This window comes from Pleuronectes platessa, chromosome 11 (genome assembly GCF_947347685.1).
Source record: "Pleuronectes platessa chromosome 11, fPlePla1.1, whole genome shotgun sequence".
Lineage (NCBI taxonomy): Eukaryota > Metazoa > Chordata > Actinopteri > Pleuronectiformes > Pleuronectidae > Pleuronectes > Pleuronectes platessa.
The window spans coordinates 25,416,221-25,440,954 of NC_070636.1; the positions used below are offsets into that span (position 1 = coordinate 25,416,221).

At 40.1% G+C, this 24,734-nt stretch overlaps 1 protein-coding gene across 1 annotated transcript; it reads left to right on the forward strand.

Moving 5' to 3' along the window:
- Positions 1 to 3,154: 3,154 nt before the first annotated feature.
- On the forward strand, positions 3,155 to 20,034 carry ism2a (isthmin 2a). Its single transcript, XM_053434919.1, has 6 exons — positions 3,155 to 3,637; positions 6,265 to 6,513; positions 12,059 to 12,359; positions 15,876 to 16,010; positions 17,808 to 17,876; positions 18,715 to 20,034. Exons 1-6 carry the CDS (start codon positions 3,512 to 3,514, stop codon positions 19,230 to 19,232), a joined length of 1,398 nt encoding a protein of 465 aa, XP_053290894.1. The 5' UTR covers positions 3,155 to 3,511; the 3' UTR covers positions 19,233 to 20,034.
- The last annotated feature ends 4,700 nt before the right edge of the window (positions 20,035 to 24,734 follow it).

Below are 24,734 nucleotides of genomic sequence, written 5' to 3' on the forward strand. Positions count from 1 at the left end.
TGAGAAGAGCGTTCTCTATAATGCTACTTTAACAGGGCTGTTTTAGACAGGGTAAAAAGGTACTGTTTTAAATTATCCTTGTGGTATTTTGACCAAAATATGTTACAGTCATTTCATTAAGATCCCAAGGAACCATTTCAACTTGCGGTAAAATGGGCATAATATGTCTCTGTTAAATAAAGTTTAGTTAAATCAAAGATTGTTTCATAAATCTGATTCAATTTGTGCTCATTAAAAGATAAGAGTGATAAAGGGCTGAACATTTTTTAAATAGTGCTTTTAAATAATGATTTAATTATTTTTCTGGCACAAAAGGGTGAATGAATAACAACAAAAAGAAAATAAACAAATATCGGTATCGGCTATCGGCCAGATTGTTATTTTAAATATCGGTATCGGTATCGGCCAAGAATTTCCATATCGGTGCACCCCTAGTCATTTTGGTTATTCGCTGCTAGCCTCCTCCCCAGTGACCCCAGTCTCCAGATCCAGTGCCTTGGTTAAGACTAGCTGAGTCAACTCATCACATTCAGATCCTCAACATTCTCTACAGCACATCAACCACCACCAGTTACAGTTGTGTAACTGTAAGACTCAACCTAATCAGGATTTTGGAAGGTGATGAGGGATGTCTGTTGAGAGAAATAAATAAATTGATCAAGTTGTGTCTCTAAAATAATAGATGAAATGCATTGTTACCCACACAATCAACACTTACCTAATTGATGATGACAGAGGTTGAATACATCTAATACCACTGGAAATTCTATAGGAGAATTTATCCAATCACCTATTATTGTTTAACTTAATATATATAACTTTCTGCTTTTTAAGAAATAATGTATAACTGCAGCACTTTGTTAAATATCAGCAGCCAACTGCATTGGTAGCCACAATCCAGTACGTCAGCAGATCTCATCAGCTGATGACCTCTTATTCTTTCAGTTTGCAAAGCTTATATTGTCCGCTCTTTTTTTAGCTGCTAATGGCTGCCTCCTCTACCTGCTTTCAGGGCCGGGTCTATGCAGGGGCAAGAGGGGGCCTGGCCCCCTCAAATAAATGTTGTGCCCCCTCAAACTAAATAGGGTTAGGGTTAGGGTTAGGCACAATGCCCCCTCAAGATTTGTGGCTGCCCCCTCATACATGCCTGTCTAGACCCGGCCCTGCCTGCTTTCACTATAGAGCCCCTTTACAAACTGTGTCCACCTCAGCAACCAGTTTCAAGCTGAATCTGATTAATTCATCTGACTTATGCTATCTAGATGGTGGCTCTGTTCTGTGCTAGGGCTTTTTAACTTTCCATGAAGCTTAGGCTTTCCACCTATGATGTGGAAGCCAGGTTCCAGAAGAGAACCTGATGCCTAGATTTAGACTAAAGAAATTTTGCATTGGCACTTATTATGTTGTTTTTATCAGTATATATGCTTATCTACGTATATATATATATATATATATATATATATATATCCTTTATTTAAATTGTAGGCATGTGAACTCTCAACCCAATTGGGGGAAGGTGCATCCCAGACTGCAGGGGTCACCATTGACCAAGTTTTGGATTTGTATGTCTCCTTTGACTTGCTACAGAACTTCAGGATGATATTAGGTAATTATTCACATATACACCAGAGGAAACTGACAACAAAATATGTATTGTGCTTAAGGTACAGCTATGTACATACCCTTGTTTCCAGTGCCTCTGTCTTTAATTTGGCTCTCCACTCTAATAGACAGAGCATAGTGAAACTCACTTGTTCTTGTAAGCATACTAAACATTTGGATATGTTTTGAGTATGTTTACTCATATAAAAAATATAAATACCTCTTGAGGGAAACAAAAAGAGAATGCAAGGGTAAAAGCTAACCATGTGTATATCTGTCCATCAGTGATGTGAAAGGGGGATAGTTTTGGGTACCTATTAGTCACTTCACAGATGACAGCTCAATGTTGTGTCTGAAATTCACTGCTCTGTGGACAGTCGCTCAATTTCACTGTATGTTGTACATCGGCATTTGGTAACATAGAATATGTATTTTTAAATTGGGTAATATAGCATATAACTAACTAAACGTTGGCAATGGCAACAATGCCAGTGACACTCTGTAGCATATGCAGTGAAATGTGGCATCAAATTTTCTGAAAAAAAAGCATATATATGTTGCATCACGCCATGTCTGAAATAACCTGATGATAATCTCACTGATCTCAAAGAGGAGCTCATTAAATGAAGTTTGAACACTTTTGCTTGATAAACATATACACACATGCAGACACACACATGGTTTCAGTCAAAAGAGGAAGTGAGGAGGAACCCTAATTTGAAAAAGAAACAGTCCCAACATCTGGAAGCTCTTTGACCCCATTCCTTGCTCCATTCCTCCTCTGTGTCTCCTCCACCTCACCACAGGTCTTCTAGAACTGTGTTTGGAAGGAGTTAGGTGTAAGGTCCATGCTCAAAATAGTACTCATACAAAACATGTTATCAAAGTACATGTTAAGGTTGGTGTTTGGACTGAGAAGGGGAGCAGAGGCAAAAGGTGGTTTTAAGGTTCAATGTAAAACTAGCAACAAAGACTGAATATGGTTATAAAGTCAATGTCCACAAAGTAGAGTCCGACCAGAGTTGTCTCCAAAGTTTCGATCAAGTGTTTGGGGTTTTAGGCTGAAGCAAAGACTATCAGAAGTCCAACTTGATATGAAATAAATTATGCAAGTCTCTATAGAACAATGAACTGACAGCGTCTTGTTTGTTGCTTTTAATTAATTTAATGATAATAATACTGTTTTTTTCAGACCACCCCATTTCTTTTTGGTCGATCTAAATTTCCTTTATTAAACTACTCATTTTGGATGAACTTGATTTTTCTGTTAATTGTACTACCTCCCTGATTAAAACAACATTTTATTGATTCAAATATATTTTTAAAATTGTTAATTTAATTTATGTAATTGTGGAAAATGCATTATTACTACCAAAGGAGGTTAATAATTCAAGGTCAAGGTCTTTGAAAATATTACATTTATTTTGCTTGTTTTTATTCGACTGACTGCTCATTTGATTAACCTTTTTATTTTTTACTACAGTTATTTTGTTTATATGTGACTTTTTTTCCCTCCCTCTGTTGCGTCATCCATGGGTTAGGGGAGGGTTTCTCCTTTAAGCTGCAGTGTAACTGACTGTGTGTCACTTCATCAGAGGTGGACGTACTTTTCTTTTCGCTCAGTGGGTTGGAGGTTGCATTAGACGACTGACAATCGTTTCACTTAACGTCCCTTTCATAGTATCAATGAACGTAACAATTTTAGAGATCGGATGCCGAGGATTACTTAGGGAGCAAGCCACTCGGCACAGAGCGCACGGAGAGGACGCACACGCGTACTGTTTTAGTGTTTTATTTTCCTCTCAGCTCACTGACATGGTTTGAACACTGCTCTTGTTGCTGAGGACTGAGTCTGAAGGTGTCCACATCCTGTCTTTTTGGAGAAGATCAGCTCAGAGTTCCAGGGAAGATGCATCGGCTGAAAGTGTCGCATCTGTGGCTGCTGCTGGTCACTGTGTTGTCGGTCAGCGGATTTCCCACCAAATTACAGAGGACTTCAGTCAGAGACAGACACACTTCAGCGTCTCCTGCTAAGGTAAACTACTCTACTATCCTCCCTGTTGTCCACAACATGTCCCGGGGGTAAAGATAAGCGTGGGGAAACTTTAACAACTTAAAGGTTGTGATAAAATGTTGATATCATATTGCCACGTTATGATCCAAACTTTGATTTCAGGTTAAAAGTCCTTGATGATCAATAAAGGCTATCAGAGTTGCATTTAATGTTGAGTTTCATAAAACTTTAATAAGCATTGTAGATGGTGTGATGTAACTTTAGTTTTTTCATAATATGCAACTTTTTACAAATGGATGGATGTTGGTTACATTTTTAAACTCTGACTAATTAAAATTGCCCCTAAGGCAGTAATCACTCTCCAAACAGTAGGCCTATCATACATTGTGCTGCATCCAATTCATTTCAATTCTATCCATTTTCACTCAATTAATTTGTTAGTCATCAAGTCACAAAATGCATTATCTCATGGTAGTATAGTAAACACTTGGTGATATATTGCCTCAACAAGGATCAAGGACAAGGAGCATTTGTGTAACTGTATGCTATTAATAATAGTAATACCCATAGGTCTAATGGTGTTACCACTAAAAGAGAAATAGGGCAGAGAGGAAAATCACAAACTAAATTTATCTCTCAAAAATCTCATCCCTCTGTGTCTGTCTTTAAGTTTGATTGTGTAATGGGGCAGCTGTAGCTCAGGGGTTAGAGCGGGGTCCTCCTCTAGACCCAACCAGAGGGTTGGTGATTCAAACACATTCGTCCACATGCCAGGGTAAGATACTGAGACCCAAATTGCCCCTGGTGGCTGTGCTCATAGAGAAAGGGCTAAAAGTAAGCAGGACTTATTCACATTTCCTCACATTTACTTTTTTGCACATTATTCACACTCAAATTATGTTTGATCCTATCCATTGATTTTGTTTTTTAAATTAATTTAGAAACAGGAATATTATCTGTATTTTTTTCTCCTTTTAGTTTTATCTGGGACCAATGAGAACACGATTACATTTAAAAATAAATTGAATTTATTCCACCCCAGAAATGCTAGGAATGGAAAAAATAAGCAGATTTAGTTGACTGGGCCTATAAAAGAGGTTAACAACAACTACTAAAAGATATCGCTAAAAGTATGTGTTGAATGTTTGTGTCAGTATTATTTATACATTTTAGAAAGGGTGAATGAGACCACAGCAATGTAAATAGTTCCATTTATTTGCTGCTTTCTCCAATCTTTGCAGATTTTGTCCTAAAACTATCTGGCAGCAAAAGCAACACAAAATAGGATATTGGGACATGTATTAGGCAGCACCTATAACATCCAGAAAAGCTACTTCCTTGTGATGTCTGATATGAATCTTTTGAAATGCATAAACACATCATCCTTGTTTAAAAAGCTACAGCTAACATAAGCTAAAATAAGGCCATGCTTTTTGACTTGGTCAAATTAAGAGTAGACTTTTAACTCTGAATTTTTTAACAGTCAGCAAATAAAATATAGCACACAGAATCCTGTATACACGGCATGTATATGAAGGGATTCACTTGACTAGCACTGAATTACTGGATCACTCAATATTCAACACCCATGTCGATGTCGGAGGGATATGTAATCTCCTGATGACCTTATTAAATATACTGTTCAAGTATATTCATATGAATATGACATTAATATGAATATGTTAAAGTTCTGGAGAATTTTATCAACATTGTATTGTATTGTTGATGGTAATGCTAATACCATTGCCATCATCTAAGTTTAGTATGTAAATGTGCTACCCTCTGGTACTTAGGAGTAAACACAAAGTGCAGCTGAGGATGAAGAAAAATGAGTTGACCACCAAAATCATCAGGATTAACTCTAGAACCATAGATGTCTGTTCAAGAAGTTATTCTTCTCATAGAGAAGAGTGCTGCACATAGATACACAGTATGAAGATGTGTGTGTGAATGGGTGAATGTAAAACTGAACTGTAAAGCGCCTTGAGTGGTCATCAAGACCAGGAAGGCGCTATATAAATACAGAAATGTAATATAAATTGCTGTCCATTCTCATGTCTGGAACCATTATGCTTGCCTGGCTAAAAGAGGAGAGATAAAGGGCCTGGTAACAGATTCATCATCCTCAAAGCGTTTTCAGAAATGAACCTGACACTCAGAATCCATCCAGAGGTGTGAGGCAAAACTATTCCCAAGCCACTTTCCAGTTTGCAGGATATCTGAATGACAGCTATATGTTTTCATATAAAATGACAGGAGTCAGGAAGAAGAGAAACCTCCAATGTAGTGTCAGAAACATCCCATACACCCACCAACAAACCCTTGCTCGCACAACCAAAATTGCAACTTAAATGTGTGGGCGAACATGCCGATATCAAGCTTGATGTTCATTCCTTGGGTTTCACATCAAATCTGTCTTGAGTGTATAATAGTTTGGGCAAAAATACAGTGAACTGACTGTATTTAACTATATAGTTTCTGACCAGGGGCATTTTGACAATGTTCTAACCCACACATACATTATTTGTGTGTGCTGCTAGGTCAAACAATAAATGGTCATTGTTTATTTATATTGCTCATTACTTGTGCAACTACAGTGATGTTGAATCTAATCTGAGGATATTTTTAAAATGACTATCTGCTCCCAGGTGATAGCAAAGCAAAGCCATGGCGATGATCATCAGACTCTTCAAGAGCTGCAACAAGAGAACCTGCTCCAGACTCTGCCCTCCAGTCCCTCTTCACACAGGTCCAGACACCGTTGGTCACAGCACCTTCACCAGGGTGTCCTTCCCCCTCCTGAACCTGAGGAGGACACTGATCCATTCATCCTGGACCTAAGGAACTTCCCAGAGCTGTCCAATGCAGACATAAGTTCACAGAACCCTAATATCCAGGTAGGCAATGTGGGGGAGGTCAGAATTTCTTGAAGTTATTGTATCATTGGAAAGAGGTTAGGTCACTGTTCTCATAGCTGGATGGGTTCATATAATCTGTAAAGTGTAGAGAAACTGATCACAGGAGGTGTGGGTGACTTAGCCCTTGATGACTCTCTCTTCAGTTTCTCTCTCCACTCCATCGGTCTTTCTCTCCCTCCACACATCCCATCACTCTGTACAGCTGGTTTGAATCAGGACAGCTTCTTAAGTTACCATAAACAGGACCCTTAACAGTTGGGGGCTCCAAGCCATCCATGAGACTCAGACATCTACATAAGATTTAAAAAAGAAAGGAAATGTGGGGAAAGTGGAAATATAAAATACATGACAAATATAAAAGGTCAAAAAGTATCTTTTTCACTTTTGACTGTGAGGCCATACGAATGCATTAGCAAATGTGTTACATAATTTGTTAGACTTGATGAGGAATTCCATGAGGTCACTTATTCAGGTATGATGTATTACTTATTGTTTCTGACTGAGTGTACCCTCGTCCCCTCCTGGATTCAGTTGAGAGTAGAACAGTTTAACTCATATTACAGTACATATACAAGATGCTTGAATTGATATTGTCCTATCTTACTCCTGGTGCCAAGCAGTAGAAATCAGCACCAAATATGACGCAACTGTCTTTGCAAGTTTCATTGTGACAAAGTTATCATTATCATGTCCAGCTCCCACATTACAGTTTTTCTCAATTGCTTAAGCAGGATTTTCAAAACAGTGCCCAGTGTTTCAAAACACTACACACAATCAGCACAACCACACACCCAATCAGCAGAACACCTCAGATCCTTTGCAAAATGAAATACTCTTGTAAAAACTATACACAAATTTAGCAAAAACATATTTTGTTACCATATGAAACACACACGCTTCATATGACTTAATTCAGTTTGAGTCAGTTACACACTACTGTTGCTAACCTAAAACACTTTTAGCAATTCCAGTTCTCAGTGATTAAAGTACTGTAAGTGAAGTACACAGAGAAAGTGCAAATAGACAATGAAATCACCAAACTCTACACAAGAGCAATGCTGCAGACTGATGAAAATATAATTTATTTTTCTCCATATTCCCAAATGTCCCAGTTTTCATGCTACTACAGGAGTGTGCATTACACTGTAAGCTCAGCAAATATCAGACTAGAAGAAAATTCTGTATCCAGGACAGGTTTCAATGAGGGGGCTGAACCTGGGGCCGGAGATCGTAAACCCTCCACCGCCGTGCTGAGAAAAACTCTTTGATTGGGTTTAGAAGCGGAGAGTATGGTGGAAGGTATAGTACTGTAAACTGTGGATGGTGTTGAAACCAGTTCTGGACCAGAGCAGAGCGGTGGAATGACACATTGTCCCAGATGACAATGTATTGCATCTGGTGTATGTGGTTAACTGCTGTGACGATGTTGTGCAATCGGTCCAAATATGTGAGGATGTGAGGTGTGTTGTAAGGGCCCATATTGGTGTGACGGAGGAGAGCCCATTCTGTGTAGTGGCAGCGAAAGGGTGATGTAATCCCCAAGTTGCCCTGGGACATTGATTATAGGCCCGTGGCCAATGATATTTCTGCCTCTCCTTCTTGCTTTTGTCAGGTTGAAACCTGCCTCATCTACACTACCGTTCAAAAGTTTGGGTTCACTTAGAAATTTCCTTATTTTTCAACTACTCCCTTCAGAGAACAGCATAAACGGGCTCTAACCAGAGAAGTGGGAGGCCCTGGTGCACAACTCAGCAAGAAGACAAGTATATTAGAGTCTCTAGTTTGAGAAATTGACCCCTCACAGGTCCTCAACTGGTAGCTTCTTTAAATGGTACCCGCAAAACGCCAGTGTCAACGTCTGCAGTGAAGAGGCGACTCCGGGATGCTGGCCTTATAGGCAGAGTGGCAAAGAAAAAGCCATATCTGAGACTGGCCAATAAAAATAAAAGATTGATATGGTCAAGGAACACAGACATAACAGAAGAAGATTGGAAAAAGTGTTATGGACAGACAAATCAAAGTTTGAGGTGTTTGGATCACACATTTGTGAGATGCAGAACAGGTGAAAAGATGCTGGAAAAGTGCCTGACGTCATCTGTCAAGCATGGTGGAGGTCATGTGATGATCTTTGGCTGCTTTGGTGCTGGTAAAGTGGGAGATTTGTACAAGGTAAAAGAGATTTTAAATAAGGAAGGCTATCACTCCATTTTGCAATGCAATGCCATACCCTGTGGACAGCGCTTGATTGGAGCAAATGTCCTCCTACAACAGGACAATGACCCAACGCACACCTCCAAATGATGCAAGAACTATTTAGGGAAGAAGCAGGCAGCCGGTTTGCTGTCTGTAATGGAGTGGCCAGCGCAGTCACTAGATCTCAACCCCATTGGGCTGTTCTGGGAGCAGCTTGACCGTATGGTACGCAAGAAGTGCCCATCAAGCCAATCCAACTTGTGGGAGGTGCTTCAGGAAGCGTGGGGTGAAATTTCTACAGATTACCTCAACAAATGAACAGCTAGAATGCCAAAGGTCTGCAAGGCTGTGATTGCTGCAAATGGAGCATTCTGTGACAAAAGCAAAGTTTGAGGAAAAAAATTAATATTTCAAATAAAAATCATTATTTCTAACCTTGTCAATGTCTTGACTGTATTTTCTGTTCATTTTGCAACTCATTTGATAAATAAAAGTGAGTTTTCATGGAAAACGCGAAATTGTCTTGGTGACCCCAAACTTTTTAACGGTAGTGTATGTATATGAATTCATGCGGGATCTCCTCAGCATCCATCTGTAAAAGTCTCAGAAATACAGAGAAAGACAAGATTGTGTAGTCTGGGATAGGTCTGGTTTACAGTACATTTACATTATAAAGGTAACGTGTGCAGTATGCAACATCACAGTGCTAAATTGAACAATACATACCTCCACATACTCATGCTGCAGCCGCAGCCTTCTCCTCCTCCGTGGATTCCCCCTCTCACTCTCACTCTTCTTCTTTTTTGAGCACAAGCTCCATTTTGGTTGAAGACAGGTGAACTCGGCTGCTGCATTTGTATGGTGCTTAAACCTGATTGGTGTGTCTACAATTAAGCAATCATGTGTTAACGCAGCTGATGGCTGTGTTTAACCAATTGGCTCAGAGGTGCTTAGGAATTGCAAGGAAGTGACATCTTGATATAATTCTGTGTCTAGTGTATACAAGTGTGTTTAGTGTTTTGCAGATTCCAGGCAGTAGAAATTGATTCCAATTATGACCACCAAAACCTGGTCTGAAGTTTATGATGCAGTATTTCAAATTATCAAAATAATGTGTGCATACACTCACAGATGATCTGCTCGGAGCAGTACAACACAGTGCACCCTTACCTGCCTTTTCAAGGGAATGGAGTTGGCACTCTGAATGGTGTATTGCATGTTACTCCCAAAGCATAACCCCTTCAAACCATTTTCCTGGCACGATACCACTCCCGCTGTTAAGAGACATACGTATTATACATGTACATATAATGTACAGAAAACACGTCACTTTCCTCAAAGTACCCCCATCCTCTCTGTTACATGCTATTCAGCATCTCGTTTGTATCTTTGTCTACGTTTTCTTCATAAACAGTTGCAGTTGGAAACATAAACAACCTGGGTTTTGTCAAGACGTGTGTGTGTGTGTTATAGTCAGAATTGGCTATCACATCATCTTTCTATCTCGTTACATTTTTCATCCACCCTCTCAGTCCCTTCCTCCACTGCACAATACCCCTCTTTCATAAAATGGGAGAGTACTTTAATCTGATCTTTAAATAAACAGGTTTCATCATGCACCTCATCATATCAGACAGCCTCTCAGCCAACACCTTTGTAATTTAACATTCTTTGTCTTACAGAATACAATTTTAGTTTACTGGGATATTTGAAATTTAGTCATTTTATAATCAACACACTGATTTTGCTAAAAATCCTTCGTGCAGCTTTTAAACCCAATCTTGACTATCATTAAGTGTTAAGCTCTAGAGACTAGTGAAAACTCAGTTGGAGTTCAGACGGTCTGACCAGAGAGACTGTACGACAACAGATGAGTGGCTGCTTCATCTTCTCTAGCATTGAGTTTCACACTATTTCGACTGCTTCTGATGATCTGATGAAGTCTACTATAACTGCACATAGGCGATATTGTTAGTGTTGAGGTTTGACAGTTTTATTTGAATTGCTGTATAGGGTCATTTACGGCAATTAACTATTTAAGAAAATTAGAGCAGCAATTTAGCTTGATGATCTTGCTGTTTGCTGAGGTGGATGGTTACTGTAGCAATTTAATGTTATGCCTCTGAAGTGAGTTGTTGAGTGTATGAGTTGAGATGATGTCGTACGAATAGTTTGTGCATAGTCACTGCATTCTACAAGCATAGACCCTGTTCAGACCTGGTATTGACATCCATCCTGAGAAATTGGCTCACTTGTTAGGACGACCACACTTACGGCTGGACCGTACAGCAAAAGAAGACCAAGGCAGGATAGTTGCGTGTCACAGACAGGTTTATTGTGGTCTCTCAGGCAACATGGCACACGTCCTCCAACTCATGCAGCAACCACACAGGAAAACACTCTCCCCACTGATAACAAAATGGCCCCTTATCTAGGGTGCCTAGTTAAGGAGGGAGAAACCATTTCCCATACTGACATGCTCTCCTTTTGACAACACTTTTCTTTTATCATTATACCCACCATTCTCCTATATACACACCCCCACACACATTTATTTACAGTCACCCCCTCATCCCCAATTCCAGCACATTACAATAATCACATACACTAATCTTCCCACACCCACACTAATCACCACTTGGATGCCCCCGGAACTATAAAAATGGTGCTTGTTTCCTGGGGAGGCCTTTTGCCCGAACACCCTGGAGACAAAAGAGACTGGTGAGTACCATTACACACACACAAACACACACTTTACCCTTCCCAATATACTAACACACACTTGCACAACATATGATATTAGTCACATCTTAGCGTTCAGTTACCACAAATGCACATTAACTCTCATGTCCCTCTTTTGCAGGTGGAACCATGTGGCCATCACAGAACCTACCAGCACAGATTTAAAAAGGACAATAAATGTATCAACCATCAATAAAGATGAACTTTTTTTAAGTGTGCACATATCCCATGTGCAAACTCTGCAAATCCAATAAAGTGCAACTGCTTACAAACGCCCTGTTAGTGTGTGTCTGTGTCGGCATAAGAGAGAGGAGTCAGGAGGCGCTGAATGAATCTCTCGCAGCTGCAGTGATGAAAGATTTCACCAATTTAAGAAAAGTATCAGTCAGCTTATGGACAAAGATGAGTCACAATAGGTTTAGTTCATAGTGGAACTGCAGCAGGTCAGAGGACGTCAACTGAGTCAGAGGTCCTTCATCAGAGCTGTCCTCTTGTAATCCAATCACAAAAAAACACATGTTAATAACACCAGGTGTATAAGGTGTCACACACTGCATTAACGGCTCTAAATATTTTGTGTCTCTCCCAGGTGACCATCGAGGTGGTGGACGACAGCCAGACTGGGATGGAGGTGGAGATGGACCTGGCCAAGGAGGGTCAGCGTAATGACTGGTCATTGTCCTCCTCAGAGTGGGCCAACAGCAACAAGAAGCTATTCTGGCCACTCTTCTGGGAGTACCCGGAGCAGTCGGAGAATGGGCTGGGAAGAGCCAGTTCAGAGGGGCAGTCTGAGGACTACAACTATGACCCAGATGAGCTCATCCTCAGTGGAGTTGGGGGGGATGGAGGTGGTCACTGGAACAAAGACTGGCAAGCCAAGGATAACTATGGTAAGAATGTAGTTTTTCCTGCCATATTACATATTTACTTAACATTAGGCTGGACGGTATAGTGAAAATATGTATTACAATAAACTTATACGTGTTAAACTCAAATTTTCTGATGCCTCATTACATGATTTTGGCTCAGTTTGGAAATTGTAGGAGGTGGAAGGTTTGTAAACGTCTGAGTATGAGCCAGTCTCATAGCTTGACATTTGGGGTTTAATCATCATCATCATCATCATCACAAACTCTCTCTGATAAGGAAGGCCACAAGATGTGGGTGAAAGCCCCCAAAAAAATCTCAGTATTGCACTGTCAGTCTGTTTCAGCTTCATATTGGCTGAGAGTAAGGCAATATGGGCACATAGACACACACAGACACAGTCACACTCCGTCTGTCTGTCAGACAGTGTGACTGACAGTTTTTATGATAGGGTCTAGTCCCTCATGGCCCACCACGTAAATATGGCAGACACCACACACATGCACACAAACATGCACACTCACACTCAGACAGGATACCTTAATATGAACCAGTTGACTGGACAGCTTTGTTCAGTTGTTTGAAAAATGAAAAGTATGGTAATCTATAGAGCCTTAATAAAGATACAATCTACTGACAGTAGATACATTTTTGTTTATTTTTCATTAAGTATATTTTTGGGAATGTTTGGGAGTGATAATCAGTAAGGTCTGCTGTTCAGGGAAAATATGCATATGTTGTATGCACCCTATTGCCGGGCCACACTGGCCGCGTGAGCGCCGCGGCTTTTCTATAGAATTGAGGTCTCCTATTTTGTCAACGTACCACGCGCAGTTCACAGTTGTATGGACTGTATCAATGTCTATATCTTGAATATCACAACATCAATAACTTCCTGTACCCCTTTCAAAGTAACACCCCTCTCGTGTTTCTGTTGATATATTTATTTTAACAAGGCTTTTATTATTACAGGATAGGAAGATGCATTTAGTTGCATATATAGCTATGCTTTTATTTGAGGAATTACAATAGCCATGCCAGAAAACTCACATTGCAACTCCTCTGCAGGCATGTTGCTGAAACAGAGCCTTTGTGAACAACAGACACCAGCGAGACGCCACACAGCCACAGCGCAGTAATCACGGACTGCTAACACAGGCAGTATGGCCCACACTATCTATCTTTTTATCTATCTATTAACCAATTAAGTCGGTCTTAGTCATTACGTTTTTTCACTAGTATCCCATACCTAATGAAACAAAGCTTATCAGAAAAATGTACACCTCAGTGATTGATGGATTTGTTTGGCTTCGCTCTTGGGGAACTGTCATGTCTATAGCCCTAACCATTTGGTCATCAGGTTGACCTACACATTTTATTCAATGATCCCAGATAAGCACAGATTGGAGCCACGAGACTTGCCATCTATCACCCAGTACAAAGTGTTTTTGTCTAGTTCAGACCAGGGAGCTTTGCTCTGTTCACACACTTTCACTTTGTGCAACAGAGATGCAGTCTCTCTTCCTACCTGGCAAATCCCCCTTATAATAGCAATCTGCTAATGACGATGTCTTACGAATTAAGCCTGATTGAGCTCATCAAACTTCACACAGGCATGTTGTGAATCTTAATAACTGATAAAAAAGTAGACACCATTTACCATTTGCAACCTTTGTTTTTTTTTTTGCGGGATGATTGAAAGAGGGATGGATCTTCATCCCTGTTGGTGTGCGTTTAAATGCTCCTGCACTCAATCTTTGATGACATCATTTGCAAAGTTTCTAACTTTCCCCAACCATCGGATTGTATGTGCACTTGTTTTATTTCTTAGTATGATTTAGATCCTATTAGCTTCTCTCTCTCTTCACTAAGAGCAGAGGCCACACACACACACACACACACAAAGCGGAGCAGTGGAGAGAAGGTGAATGTAAGAGGACGATTTTGACTCATTACGTGAAATTAAAGCATCCAATCAAGAGCACTTTATTAATTCAATATATGTCAAACTCAAAGATGGACTGACATTAACCCCAAACGTCTGAAATGCAGCCCAAAATATCCATTAAAAAATAAAACATCTGGCAACATTATTATACATTTAAGGGTGCTGAGACTAATTTTGTGAATGCTGAAGCGCCCATAAAAAGGAGGCTAAACTTGCCTATGGCTGGTGCTATAGGAGAGTCTCTGGGCATCTGTGGCTGAGGGGTAGAGCGGCTGTCATCCAACCAGAAGTTTGGCTGTTTGATCCCAGTCTTCCCCATCTGCATGCCGAAGTGTCCCTGGGCAAGATGTTGAACCCTCATAGAAAAATAAGTGCTGCTAATAGATGCACTGTATGAATGTGTGTGCGAATGGGTGAAGGGAAAACTGTACTGTAAAGTGCTTTGAGTGGTCATCATGGCTAGAAAAGCACTATAAAAATACCAACCATTTACCATTTACATCGTACAGCTTATCTGTCTATGGCTGTTAAAAAGGTTAAAGTGAGGAACTGCTGCATCACATGGAACTGTTCATACAGCATAGAGGGACCCACATAAACTAGGTCAGCTTGGAAGAGGGACTTTGAGAGTGTGTATCAGCAAGGTCTGTACGCTAAGGAGACGGGAGAGCAGGGGTCAGGTGCCAGGCAAAAGTGAGAAGGGACAAGGTGATGTGAGGTTGCACTCTAAACTGTCATAACGCGGGCAATAACAAGTGAGTAAACCACCATACTATTTTGTATTTAAAAATGAAAATAAATGGGCATTATGTGCATATATCCCTCACTACAGTCCTGGGGATAATTATGATAAGTAGAACTAATTGAACCATACCATGCAAAAATTCCATTAAACCAGAAAACGTGCTTGTGATTGTGAGAGCTGGTGAAAATGTGTTGCACACATAATGTACAGTACAGTGGAGTTCCCTTGATTGCACGGTTGTATTAGAGCTGGGGGATGTGCAGTGTTGTCACTGTTAGGCTGTTCCCCTTCAGCAGACTGTCTGTGTTAGGGCAAACTCCACCAGTCTGATTACACACAAACTCAGTTTAATGTGCTTACACTCTAGCTGATTCTTTCACCCTCATTCACAAACACCAGCTGGCTGTAGTTCTTCACTGATAATTAGCAAGGGGATGACTTGACCATGACTTGGCCCAAACATATGCAATTCAGATCTCTGAGCTGTTGTTGATAAAATGTTGCCACTTAAATCTCTCAGCGAAAGCTGAGTGAACAGTAATGCTAGCATAAAGCCATTATCACTCTCACTGCCCCCCAACTCCCCTGCCTTTCTTTTGAAGCTCTCACCCCTCGCTCCTGCAGATGTTGTTTAAATACAGAGGAGCATGTCTCAGATGTCCCACGCTGTCGTTACTTGGCACTTTTCAGCCGCTCCTTAATTGCATAACACGCATACACCAGCTGGGCGAGGAATTCTCAAGGCTAACTTCAAAGCCCACTCTTAATATATTAGTCCATAATTGAGCTTTTCTTCCCTCTGCGCTGTCTGCCCTCCATCCATCTTTTCCCCATGTGTTTTTTCAGAGTATGAGGAGGAGTGGAGCCACTGGGCTTCCTGCAGCGTTACTTGTGGACACGGCACCCAGAAACGCACCCGTTCCTGCGGCTACGCATGCACTGCGACTGAGTCACGCACTTGTGACCTGGAGAGTTGTACTGGTAAGAAGCACAAATTCTGTGATGTGGCAAGACTTGTTTAATTAATGACCACTATTAAGGAAGGTATTTTGATTTCAAACATGACATAATACTAATCCACATCAGTCATCAATTTAAAACCTAAAAATCAGCCATCTTGTATTTGCAGATCTGACAAGAGTGGGGAAAGTTTTTTAGTTAAGTTATCGAGTTACTGAAATATGTGCAGTATAGGGGCAAGTCATTTTTTTAACCTTTTTAAAATGGAAACAGCAGGGACACAAGTAAAGTCTGTGTTCCTTAGTTTTAATCAGCAAAATTGAAAGTACTTTGCAAGATTGGGTGTCAGCCTTATTTTAATGTTTGATTGTATTACATTTGAAGCCCTAATACCTAAGCCTAAAAAATGTCCAAAAGAATACTTAAGACTAAACTCTTAGTGGCCCATGTTACAAATAAATAAGATAATGAAAGAGCACTATAGGTGCAACTTGCACGAACAGACCTTGTGATGAGCTGCAAAAATCGAATAGCATGTCAATGCATATGTACATGTAAACTATGAACATAATAATGAAATCCTATTTACTCTAAACCTGGCCTGGCTATGTCCATTACTGCAAACGATAAGCACACACAAAAACACATGAGCAGTGTGTATGTAGAATGCTGATTTATAAACAGATCATCTGCATCCAAGTCTGACACACATAAAACACCTCGTTGCAGGGCAACGTTGTTCCCTCCATGAGGTTGAATTGTAACAAGCCAGTCATTTTGTTTTTGTACTCAGTTGTTTAAGTTGAGCAAAGCCTTAGTTCGGGAAGGTCTTGAAGTGAAGTGAAGCCACAATCCCACACGTCAGCTGACAGCAGCAGATCTCTATGAAAGCCCTGATTGCTCAGCTGATCCCCTCCTATACATTCAATTGGCAACGTTTATTTTGCGTGCGCTATTTAAGCTGCTTTACCCAGCCGAATCTTCTTGCTTCCATTGTAAGCCACTTCGGAACCCTCCTCCACCCGCGCAGCGAAACGCCAAGATAAGCCGCTGCCTCCTTTTCGCTCCGATGTTACTCAATTGTGCTGTTCACATAGCCTGCGATGCACCGCGCAGCGCCGAGGGTGCCTCGCGCTCTGCACGGATGGTTTCGGCGTCAAGTCTATTTTTTCCACTCTCCGTGAGAGTATTGCGCCAGGAAACACACTGAATAATGATTTTAAGCGATATAAATGACACAAATGATAAAGCATGCATTCCATACTTTGGATTCCCCTTATGTTGTTCTGGAGTTTTAATTTCCCAGATTTCTCACATTATGAAATTTCCCCATCTAATCTGCCCATCCACTACAAGCAGACAAGCAAAGAGAGAAATAGAGGGGTTGGGGGGGCTATGAAGACCATCATCATTTACCCCCGAACCCTTTATTGAACGGGTTACATACAGCAACAAGCGGAGAAACAGAATCGCAGGCTGACCGACGAGGAGAAATGTGCGTCCACTGTGAACAGCCAGGCGGCTGCATGCTTGAGAATGGCGCCGCGCTTCTGCGTCCGGTGTGAACCCGGCCTCACTTTCCATGAAGGCTAATGGAAGGGTAGGGAGGTGTGCTCTCCCTACTGCAGGCTTTCCAAATATGCACCTGGAAGGGCAGGGAGGTCGCAGAACAGAGCCATACCGCTTACTTTTTGCAATATACATATTATACATATACATATTTAGCATTCCTATGTAAGTGAAATGTCAGTGTGTCCTTTACTGTTTGTGGATGCTACCCTAACACACTACCTTCCTTTCTTTTCCTGTATCATGTAGACACTGTGTTTTCAGCGACTCCCCTGCCACCCATCCAGACCACCAACAGTACCGATTTCTTGGACACAAGTATGTATGGCGTTTTAGTTTATTGTATATTTATTGATATATGTGTCCATGTGATATTAAACAGGTTGTGTTTTGGAGTGGTATATGAAACATTACTCAGATTCAGTCAAAAACAGAGTGTAAGCCTGGATGAATATTTATAATTCCTCCTGTACGGGCACCATGAAACACAGATGATTATAACATGTTTGAATTGCTTTTACTTTCCATTTTATTGTTCTTCCTTCACTAAGAAGCAGCCAGAGAACGATATAGTTATTTTAAACAAAGCCAGCAACAGCGAAGGAGAACATGTTCCAATTTCCCCTCTCAACCCAGGCATCTACTGTTGAAAGCAAATATACAAGGACTTTCAATTTCACATATTTTCTTTCAAAATCACCCTTTCATGTTTTAGAACAGGAGTGTGAGTTTCAAATGACTTTTTCTCAGAAAAAGGGAAGGGAGCTGCAAGATGCTGACTTAAGAAGGATACTAAGCTTGAAACACGTATTCAAGAGTAGATGCTGAACCAAGCCTTTTATTGTGTCCTACATGCCATTCAGTGCCTTTATTCAAGCAGATTCAAATATTTTTCCCATCTAATTGCGCACTCCCCTCTTTTTGAACACACTAGTTTATTATAGTCATTAGATAACCTTTCAAACCAAAATGTTGTATTATGCACTTAGCATTGCATTACCCGCTGTATGTATATGGTAATTTATCAAAAAAAATCATAAACAAGTGAAACTGGGCACATGTTTTACTGTATGTTTCTGTTAGAGCAACCAAAGTTTTTTTCGTTGAGGAAGACTAACAGATGAACCCTCTCTTAAAAAAAATCCCCACCCTCCAGATGTAGACAGCTGTGAGAAGTGGCTAAGCTGCAAGAATGACTTTCTTCAGAAGTACCTGCATCAAGTGCTCACTGAACTCCCCAGCTGCCCCTGCTCCTATCCCTCTGAGGCTGTTTACAATGCTGTCAACATCCATGACACTAAACTTCACAAAACCTACCGCTGGAGGGACGCAAGTGGACCCAAGGAACGCCTGGACATATACAAACCATCAGCCAGATTCTGCATCCGCTCAATGCTGTCGTATGACAGTCCAACGTTAGCAGCACAGCACTGCTGTTATGATGATCAGATGAGACTGATAACACGAGGAAAAGGAGCAGGAGCTCCAAATTTAATCAGTACAGAGTTTTCTCCGGAGCTACATTACAAGGTGGATGTTCTGCCCTGGATACTGTGCAAAGGGGACTGGAGTCGGTTTCACTCAGTAAGACCACCTAATAATGGGCTGGAATGTGAAGATAACCCTCCTGAACAAGTGTTTCAGATAGAACTAAAAGAAGCCCGGGAATACTGACATAATTTTTCCTGACCGTGGACACAAACTTTGATGAGCAGAAAAAACTGCAATGCTTATATGTATATAACTCTTGGCTGCTCAAATTGTTGGTAACTTCAGTTTAAAACAAAAAGGACGTAACTTTCAAATCATACAGAAATATGAACGGATGACATAGACAAGAAAGACTGGTGGAGCTTTTTTATTCTTACGTGTAGACTCTTTGTTCAGAAATGAAAAACACTGGTGTTGGAACCATTGAAAGCGCAATGAAAATCAGTGTTACATATGTAAATGTGAATTTTATCAGCTAATCCCCTTCCATGTGAGTTGCTGCTTCTCTTTTTATGCCGATCTGAATGTTTATTGGTCATGTCTGTTTTTTGTGCACAGAGTGTGTGTATGAGTCTGTATGTGTGTGTGTATGAGAGTATGGAGGATAAGCTTATTTATTGGCCCCTTTACAATTTTACACATATCAAAGTTTCATGAAAGGAACTCCTGTTTATAAATAGGGAACAAATGTTCACCTTAACATTAAATATGATGCAAGTGGTACCTGTCTATGAAAATTTTTTCTTGTCTGAAAACTTGAAAAAACTTCAATTGTATCCCCATTTGATTTTGCTGCTAAACATTTGCAAGTTAGTTCTAACTAAATGTCTCTTAAGAACCAGTTTGCCATGGGCTAGAGCCACCTTAGAGCCACATGATAACATCACGACATATGTCATTGTTTAAATATCTGATTTCCCAGCAACACATATGCCGACTACAAGGTGGGGTTGGGTGATTGGACAAATAAATTGTCTATCAGTGATTGGCTGGGTCCATTGTTGGTTGTGTTTTTTGGGGGGTGATTTGTCATTTTATTTTACTTGCCTAAGAATTCTTTCAACTGTATAAATAATCAACCTGGCATTTAGACCCTCTGTATTTACACTTACTACACGTTCAACGACAACAATGAATGTCTGTCGGACCTTGAAGAAGCAGACACTGTACCGTTTCATCTACACTACAGGTGTAAGTGACTGGCTACTGCCAGCTTGGAGAACATTATGTACCGGTGTTTGGTCACCAAAGCCCAAAGTATGGTCCAGAGGCAACTTTCGATGATCTCTTCACCGAATTGGCTCACGAATGTTCATGTAGGTCTTTGCCTCATTATTTTGCTATCTTCTTTGGGTTAGCTGTAGCTTTTGGTGCTTCAGCATTTCCAGTGTTTAACAGTAGTTAACTTAACAATTAGTGACTTAACAGGTACTTTTTTTCTCTGTAATATTCTATTTGAAATGTCAGTGTTTTCTGCTGTTAGGAAAATAATTTCCCTATCACTTTAGGGCCCTCAAGTTTAGGCTATCCAGCTCCCATAGCCAAGGCATTAAAGTGCATAGCTAGGTTAACCTAGTTGGACTTATGGCAGTGTATTTATTGATGCACTGCTGTCCAAAGCCAAAGGGAACATGATTCAGGCACGCATGTAGAGAAATGTTAAGCATTGCCATGGTCTGTTTCTTGTTTTCGTTTATCTCTTTTTTTTTTTTGTCAAAGGAAATAAAGACAGGTTTTAAACTCCACTAACATCACTTTTCTTCTATGATCATATTATATTGGAGATTTCAGTTTTGCTGATAAACTTTGTTGACGATTGTAGTTCAACACAATTTTTCTCAGGTAAACAACGACTTTGCCTTCACTTTCCAAATAGGACATTGCATACATTGTATGTAACTGCATCTTTCTGAGTTTGTTTTAAATACTCCACACATGCAGCCTGCCATCTCCTTTGAAATTGTTATCTATGCTCGGTCATCTCCAGTGAGTATAGCAGTCTTTGGATTTACGTAACCTAATACGGTTACTATGTTGATTTAAACTCATCCTGATCCCCTATGTATTAGTGCTTGTTTGCACTCGTGCTGAAAATGTTCCATCAAAGTTGAACATCGAGGGATCCACGACAGATGTTCTGTTCAGGGTGTGAAAGAGGAGGTGGAAAGTGAGACAATGTTCATGGAGGAAAATTGCGTGTGTGTGTGTGAGCTGAAATAACAGAAACATGAAGTTTCGTTGACAGGAATAATTGCAGTTTCACTCTTGTCACTAGTATGTGTTATTTGACAGTAAATTAAACAATGAAATGGAGAAGCCACAGATAGTTGTCACATCTACGGTAAGTTGACATAGCCCCCCCTCCCCCGCTTATCCCTGTGAAAGTGCGTGCGTCTGTGGTAGTCAACACTGGAAGGGAAACAGAACTCTCAGTAAACATACCAAGCTTTTGAAGTTTCCCCCTCCTCCCTGCTTCCCTCCTGCTGTTCTAAGGCCTGTTGCTCAACTATGTTGGTTTGAGACACTGACAGTGTGTTGTTTTAAGAACTTCATCCTGTTGGAGGTTATCAGGCTTGTGAATGATATAGGGGGCCTGTTAGAGACAAATGAACACAGCCAGCTTTGATGGAGAGGATGATCTTTAGCGGAAGTTTGCTTGTCTATTCACAATGTCACAGAAACTTGTGTTAGGTTTGTTTTATTTCCCTCTTTCTGTCTGTCCATCTGTCAGTCTCTCACAGAGACAAGGCAAGAAAACTGACATTGGAGAGCTGTCTTTAATTTCCATGCATTACTTGAAATGCTATAAATACAAAAAACCTGATCAAATGTGACTCTGACATGCATATACTTTCACTTTTAACTTTGGTTATCGGTTTAAACACCACCAAGATCATACAGGTTTGTCAAAGTGTAAAAACTCTGTTTATGTTGAAATTTATGAGAAAGGAAAGTTAAAGATTTTGCCTCCAAAAGTGAGAGTTGTGTGCTCAGTCTTCACCATGTCGTGTAAGGATGATAACATCCAGCCTGATCAGCATGATGTTGGAGCATCAATTAAATATGGGAACTTTTTCAGGATTACCAGCATATTGTAGTAGTAGGCCTCCACTGTATGAACACCATATATTTTTCTCTTTTCGAATGTTTATTATATTTGTATACAGTTTTTTATATTTAGATTTTTCTTATATTTATATTTATGCTTACACGCAAATGTGTTTTGTGTCTGAATTGTATGATTTAACTTGATAACATTAACGCTTGGTATGAATATGTGTCATCAGTGTCAACATTGAGGTCTGATCACTCTGTCCAGCTACAGTTACATCCTCACAACAAAAATGATAGAAGAGAATGATATCCTTTCACTAAGGTTGTGTTTTCTTGCATTGCGACTCATATCCAGGTGTCTTAAATAACGCAAGTACTGAGGAGACCACTACTGTTATTAATTGTCCAATGGCTGCTCGCTGCCAATCTGCTATAACCTCACCGGTTTGGAACATTCATGTGTGATTATTATTTCCAATCATATAGTTGTTGGGTGACGATTAACATCACAATTGTCATGTTCATTTCCAATTGTACTGCCAAACACATCAACAAAACCTCAGATTTAACCTAAAAAACTTTCACAAAAAACACAAAATGTCAGGTGTAAATGGGATTTAAGTTCTCTAATCAGTTAATAAGGGGCAGCCACTGCGTTTGACTAACAGCTTTGTTTTTGCTCAGAGAAATCTGGAAATATTGGATTTTCTCCGTCATCACACTGTTGTTTGGTTCCCCAACACTTTACTTTTTTTTTTTTCGATTTTCTCATCATTTCAAATATTATTGAATTGCACATTAGGCATAATTTAATCTCGAAAATAATATAAAACAACCTTTTCACAACCCCATCAACTGAAGAACCATGGCCAGATGGCATTGAGTCACTAGAGACTAGCAGTGCTTAAATATGAAACCAATTTTTTGATGGACTTATCAGCAGCGCATTTTTAGATATGGTGTCATCCCAGGTTGTCCTGAGGTTATAAGCAATTTGCCTGCTCCAAACAATGAGAGGAATCATACAGAATATTAAACTGTCTCAGAGAGATACATTTATTGTTAATAAACTAATGTCAACATGTGTTATTTAAACACAACATGAAAAACAAATTTAAATTCTGTGAAGTCACTGTCAAATTAATCATATGAGAAGTACATGATGTGATGCTTAGCCACCTGTCAATCACCTGACACCCACAGGAAGAAATCCAAATCTCCTCCAGGATTTCATCACCACCTGAATCACATTAATGTCTATGTATGAATCTTGACTCTACGGGTCTGAAGTTCAAGTCAAATGAGTCTATTGCCCTCACATGTGTATTTTTCCAGATAACTAAAATAAAGTAAATGTTTAAAGAATTTCATTAGCATGCATGGTAGAACATTAGGGAATGCAAACTCAAGGGAGTTAAAGTAATGCTAAATGAAACCTCACAGTTTTGGGTTCAGTGTTTTGCTGTTTGGCAGTATTTTGGTACCTTAGATATATTACCTGCCTTCCTCCAGTGGCCAGCTAACAGCTGGAGTCCATAATCTTTCGGTGCCTGGAATCAAAATAAAGAGCTTTTAATTACTACTCAGCCCTTTGACCCCCATAGCTGGCATCCTGCAGCAATGACCGGCTGACAACATACAGTCTGTATCTGATTAGCTTGGATTGGTAATGGGGATGAAGGTCGGAGTAATGGATATCTGTGTTAGTGCAGGTCATCTTCCAGCTGCTCCAGCTGAATAAACCCTGTGTTTTTTGCACATTAGCAGGTCCAGGACTCAGTGGATCATTCACTCAGCCTCAGGTTTCATGTATTGCCCCTTCTCCAGGCCAACACACAGGCTGGAACAAAGAATTTTCTGAATGAACTCAATGTTTGTTCATAAGTGCACAGATGAAATATAAGTATATACTTGAAAAAGCATTAACAATTCACTACACGTATACAAATCACTTGTCAAATTTTCAACTTTTAGTTTGTCCTCTCAGGCACTCCTATTCATTTTAACTTTCTTAAACATATCACAGTGATCACCATGTCTGCTTCTCATGTTGTCAACAGTTATATATATTACAATAGCCCTCACTGTACTACATTACAAATGCAATTAGCACAAACCTACAATGTTTTTATTACATGGTATTCTACCAGGAATGTTTTATGTGAATGGATGAAGCTGTCCAGTGCATCATCATGCAGCACAGTAAATAAATGCATGAGTAATAGTGTTCACCTGTGAGTTTGAACATGGTTTTCAAACTGAAGCCCAAAAAATCTATTCCCCTCTTTGACGACTCTGGCTATTTGCCACAGAGACATGATCAGTGGAAAAAGTCCAGAGAAATGAGTCTGGACTTTACCCTCACTCCCGCAAAATGTTTCTCAAAAATGCAAAACCCAGTAGGAGGTTCTCTACAGCAACAAATCCTAAAGATGATTCAGGCGAGAGGTGGTGCAGGCGGGTGCAGAAGGCTGAGGCAGGATGTCATGTATTAATTCCACTGATCATGTGATTTTCTTGATAACACACTGACATCATCGTCGGCTCTTATCACCACAAACTCTAGACATCTCCGTATGTGTCTTCTACGTGTATGACACAGCTTTTTCACACAGAGATCTTTTTTTTTTC

Bases quoted from the DNA above. Each gene is read 5' to 3' on its own strand.
- ism2a (XM_053434919.1), top strand. From the start codon at position 3,512: ATGCATCGGCTGAAAGTGTCGCATCTGTGGCTGCTGCTGGTCACTGTG. The intron at 6,514-12,058 runs GTAGGCAATGTG...TGTCTCTCCCAG, and splicing joins CACAGAACCCTAATATCCAG to GTGACCATCGAGGTGGTGGA. The intron at 17,877-18,714 runs GTATGTATGGCG...CCCACCCTCCAG, and splicing joins TACCGATTTCTTGGACACAA to ATGTAGACAGCTGTGAGAAG.